The sequence below is a fragment of the Vombatus ursinus genome, unplaced genomic scaffold, assembly GCF_900497805.2.
Source record: "Vombatus ursinus unplaced genomic scaffold, bare-nosed wombat genome assembly UNPS02014799.1, whole genome shotgun sequence".
NCBI classification, from domain to species: Eukaryota; Metazoa; Chordata; class Mammalia; order Diprotodontia; family Vombatidae; genus Vombatus; species Vombatus ursinus.
Window position 1 is genome coordinate 4,564,553 of NW_020954577.1, and position 4,483 is coordinate 4,569,035.

Consider the following 4,483-nt stretch of genomic DNA (forward strand, 5'->3'; position numbering starts at 1 on the left):
GCTCGGGCTGGGCGGAACGCGGACGGGCCAGGACCTCCGGAGAGCGCTAAGCGACCTCCCTCCCGCCTGCAGCCGGGGCAATCCGAGGGGGCTGGGAATCAGGCCTTGCTGCAGGCCCGCAGCGGACCAAAAGGAGGAGAGGGGCCGGCTTCCCTCCGCACTCCCCGGCCCCGCCCAGGGGGGCTGCTGCACTCGGTCCGCAGGCTGGCAGGCGGGCGGGCAGGCAGACGGCCGCCGGGGCGCGGATGGTGCTCGCGCGGCGGAGCTCGGTCCAAACCAGATTCTCCAGGCGCGTCCCGCCCGTTGCGGATCCGGCCCGGAGGACCCAGCCCGACGCCAGGGAGGACCCTGACGGAGCGACTCGAGGGACTGGCGCAGACTGCGGGCAGAGAAAGGGGCATGAGCGGGGCTGTGGGCTGAGCGGAGGGACCCGAGCGCACGTCTGTCGGGGATGGAGGTCGCCTGGACTGTCCCCTTCTTGCTGCTGGTGGGCGGCTGCTTCTCGCTGCCGCCGCCACCGGAGCCCATCTGCCCGGAGCGCTGTGACTGCCAGCACCAGCAGCACCTCCTTTGCACCAACCGGGGGCTTCGCGCGGTACCCAAGACCAGCGCCCTGCCCAGCCCCCAGGAGGTGCTGACCTACAGCCTCGGGGGCAACTTCATAGCCAACATCACCGCCTTTGACTTCCATCGTCTGGCGCAGCTGCGGCGCCTCGACCTGCAGTTTAATCAGATCCGCTCCCTGCACCCCAAGACCTTCGAGAAACTCTCCCGGCTGGAGGAACTCTACCTGGGTAATAACTTGCTCGAGGGTCTGGCCCCGGGCACGCTGGCCCCTCTGGCCAAGCTGCGCATCCTCTATGTCAATGGCAACGAAATCGGCAGGCTGAACCGGGGCTCCTTCGAGGGCTTGGAGAGCCTGGTCAAGCTGAGGCTGGACGGCAACTCACTTGGCTCCCTGCCCGACTCGGCCTTCGCCCCCCTGGGCAACCTCCTCTACCTGCACCTGGAGGCCAACCGCATCCGCTTCCTGGGCAAGAACGCCTTCGCACACCTGGGTAAGCTGCGCTTCCTCAACCTGTCGGGCAACGAGCTGCAGCCGTCGCTGCGCCACCCGGCCACCTTCGGGCCGCTGCGCTCGCTCAGTACCCTCGTTCTGTCGGCCAACAGCCTGCAGCAGCTGGGCGGCCGCGTCTTCCAGCACCTGCCCCGGCTCGGCCTGCTTTCCCTGAGCGGTAACCAGCTGGCTCACCTGGCGCCCGAGGCCTTCGCGGGGCTGAGCGCCCTGCGGGAGCTGCGCCTCGAGGGCAACCGGCTGCGGGAGCTGCCCGCCGCGCTGCTGGACCCGCTGGGCAGCCTGGAGACTCTGGACCTGAGCCGCAACGAGCTCTCGGCGCTGCACCCGGCCGCCTTCCGCCACCTGTCCCGGCTGCGCGAACTCAACCTGCGGGACAACGAGCTCGGCTCGCTCGCCGGGGACATCTTCACTGCCAGCCCGGCCCTCTACAGCCTGGACCTGGACGGCAACGGCTGGACCTGCGACTGCCGTCTGCGCGGCTTGAAGCGCTGGATGGGCCACTGGCACTCGCAGGGCCGCCTGCTGACGGTGTTCGTGCAGTGCCGTCACCCGCCGGCTCTGCGCGGCAAGTACCTAGACTACCTGGACGACGTGCAACTGGAGAACGGCTCCTGCCTCCACCCGGCCTCCTCCTCCTCCCCAGCCTCTGTCCTGCCCGCTGTCTCTACAGCGGCTGGAGCCGGGGAGGAGCCGCGGGCGCCCCCTCTTGGCGATCTTGGGAAACCCCAGCCCCAGCCGCAGCAGCAGCAGCAGCAGCAGCGCCGACTTGCCCACCCCGGGGTGACCTGGGACGAGGGGGCGGGGGCACACAGCAGCAACCAGAGCGGCCTGAGGCTTAGCCGGCGGGGCCCAGGCCTCCAGCATCCATCCCCCTCCTCGGCAACTACGCTTCAACTGTCCCCACCCGTGGATCTGGTGGAGAAACCCGAGGGGACGAGCCCAAGCTGGGAAGATAACGGCCCCTCCCAGTCCACCCCGAGCTTCCAGAGTGACGCCCCGTCTAGCTCTGCCCCATCGCCCGCCAGCGACTCCGGGCAGAGGGCGGAGATGCAGCGCCTGGCTGCGAAGCATCAGGAGCGGGCCGCCCCGTCGGTGGCCCAGGAGATGCCGCCCCCACTGGTGTCGGACCCGTGCGACTTCAACAAATTTATCCTTTGCAACCTGACCGTGGAGGCGGTGGGCACGGACACCGCCACCGTGCGCTGGGCTGTCCGCGAGCACCGCAGCCCATGGCCGCTGGACGGCGCGCGCTTCCGCCTGCTCTTCGACCGCTTTGGTCAGCAGCCCAAATTCCACCGCTTTGTCTACCTGCCGGAGCGAAGCGACACGGCCACGCTGCGGGAGCTGCGGAGCGACACCCCCTACCTGGTGTGCGTGGAGGCCGTGCTCGGGGGCCGGGTCTGTCCTGTGGCTCCCCGGGACCACTGCGCGGGGCTGGTCACCCTGCCAGAAGCCGGGCACGTGGGGACCCGAGCAGGAGGCGTGGACTACCAGTTGCTGACCCTGGTACTCCTGGCTGTCAACGCTCTGTTGGTGTTCCTGGCACTGGCGGCCTGGGCATCCCGCTGGCTTCGGAGGAAGCTGCGAGGCCGCCGGAAAGGGGGAGCCCCGGTCCACGTGCGTCAGATGTATTCCACCCGACGGCCTCTTCGCTCCATGGGCACCGGGGTCTCGGCAGACTTCTCGGGCTTCCAGTCCCACCGGCCTCGCACGGCGGTGTGCGCCCTGAGCGAGGCGGACCTCATCGAGTTCCCCTGTGACCGCTTCATGGACAGTGGGGGTGGCAGCGGAGGGAGCAGGCGGGAAGACCATCTAATGCAGCGCTTTGCTGACTGAGGCCCAGATGCCAGTGGTTGGGAGTGGGGCTAGGGAATGCTGTGGTCTCAATGGGGCAAACTCTCTCCTCAAACCCTTCCTTCGTGTCCCGCCCCCCTTTTTTTGTCCTAGGCCTCCAACCCCCAGTATATGGAGTTCTAGACTGTCCAAGCCAGGAAAAAAAAAAATGGGACATAGCTGGTGTCCAGAGCCGCGATCATGTCAGGCTGGGTGACGTCTGATATGTGGATGGATTGGGACAATTTCCTTTGCTATCATCCCCAAACTTTGGTTCTGAGTAAAAAAAAAAAAAAAAGATTGAATTATGCTTCTCACACCAGCTGGATCTCTCTACTCCTGGTGGCCATAGGCCAGGCTGGAGGCCTTTGGCCAAGCCTTGGTGTTTAATCACTGCCCTCTAGAAAGACACACCTTTGTTTTCATTTTAAAAACAGAAGGAACTTCAGAGCCTCTCTGGGAGGTTAAGGCAGCAGCCCCTTCGGGCCCTGGAATTCCTGTTGGTGCTAGGAAGAGGTGCAGAAACTACTCCTGAAGCCCTCAGGCACCATATTCCTGTTTGCTGAGGCATCATTCAGGTGCTTTTCGGATTTTATCTGCTGAGACAAATACACATGAATTCTTTTAAACTGTGAAGAAGACTCTGCCAGTCCTGACATTGAACCCACTCCAACAGGCCACTAATGAGCACCAGGGGTTTGCTAGCCATGCTTGGCAGGAAGCTGTTTAAAGTTCAATAATGAAATAACAAAGTAGTTAAACTTTGGGAACGGAATTAGGGCTGCATACTTTCCTTGGAGCAAGGTCAAGGGGGAATGGATCCCTTACCTGTGGTTGGAGACCAGACTTCTCTGTCTGGATTTGCCCATCTCCTTTTACCTGCCTTAGGCAGAGGAAAATGCAGCGGCAATGCTTGCAGCTGACTTGATGAACACTGGGAAGCGTCTGGTTGTCTCCTCAAGGTCACTGCATCTCTAACAGCTGGCATTAGAATAAACATGGGATGGTTGATCAAGGATTCTACAGAAAACATCCACATGCCCTAGTTCCAATTAGTCTGTAGTTAGATGATAAACCTAATTTCATAATTGGAGGAGTGGGTGAAGAGGCTCTCTTCACTGACTTGCAGCCATGGGTGAACCCTTCTATGCCTTACTCTATATTGAATGGGAGAAGCTGCGGACACCACGTGAAAAAACCCTGTGCCAATGAGTGTCTTTCTACTAAAACCAGCAAAATCTTATAAGGATTTAGAACTCACTGTGAAAAAAATTATTTTTTAAAATTAACCAATACACTAAATGCCCAGTGTTTGACTCTGCTATCGAATATTGATTAAGTTACATCCTAGCTTTTAGAAAATACTTGTAGTCTTTTTTTTTAATCTGTTTTTGTTCCCAGATCTTAGGGTAAAAAACTCTTTAACCTCAGAGGTCCTTAACTTTATGGAACTGTTATTCCTTCCTTTGTATTTACTGAAGTCTGCATCTGACACTAAATATAGTGCTTTGGTTTACATGAATAAGTGTGTGTGTGTGTGTGTGTGTGTGTGTGTGTGTGTGTGTGTGTGTG

The 4,483-nt window shown here is 60.5% G+C and overlaps 1 protein-coding gene across 1 annotated transcript; it reads left to right on the forward strand.

Moving 5' to 3' along the window:
* The first annotated feature begins 269 nt into the window (after positions 1–269).
* On the forward strand, positions 270–3,224 carry LOC114050375 (TLR4 interactor with leucine rich repeats-like). Its single transcript, XM_027871993.1, has one exon. It carries the CDS (start codon positions 452–454, stop codon positions 2,912–2,914), a length of 2,463 nt encoding a protein of 820 aa, XP_027727794.1. The 5' UTR covers positions 270–451; the 3' UTR covers positions 2,915–3,224.
* Positions 3,225–4,483: the final 1,259 nt, after the last annotated feature.

Coding starts and splice junctions, on each gene's coding strand:
- LOC114050375 (XM_027871993.1), top strand. CDS start 452: ATGGAGGTCGCCTGGACTGTCCCCTTCTTGCTGCTGGTGGGCGGCTGC.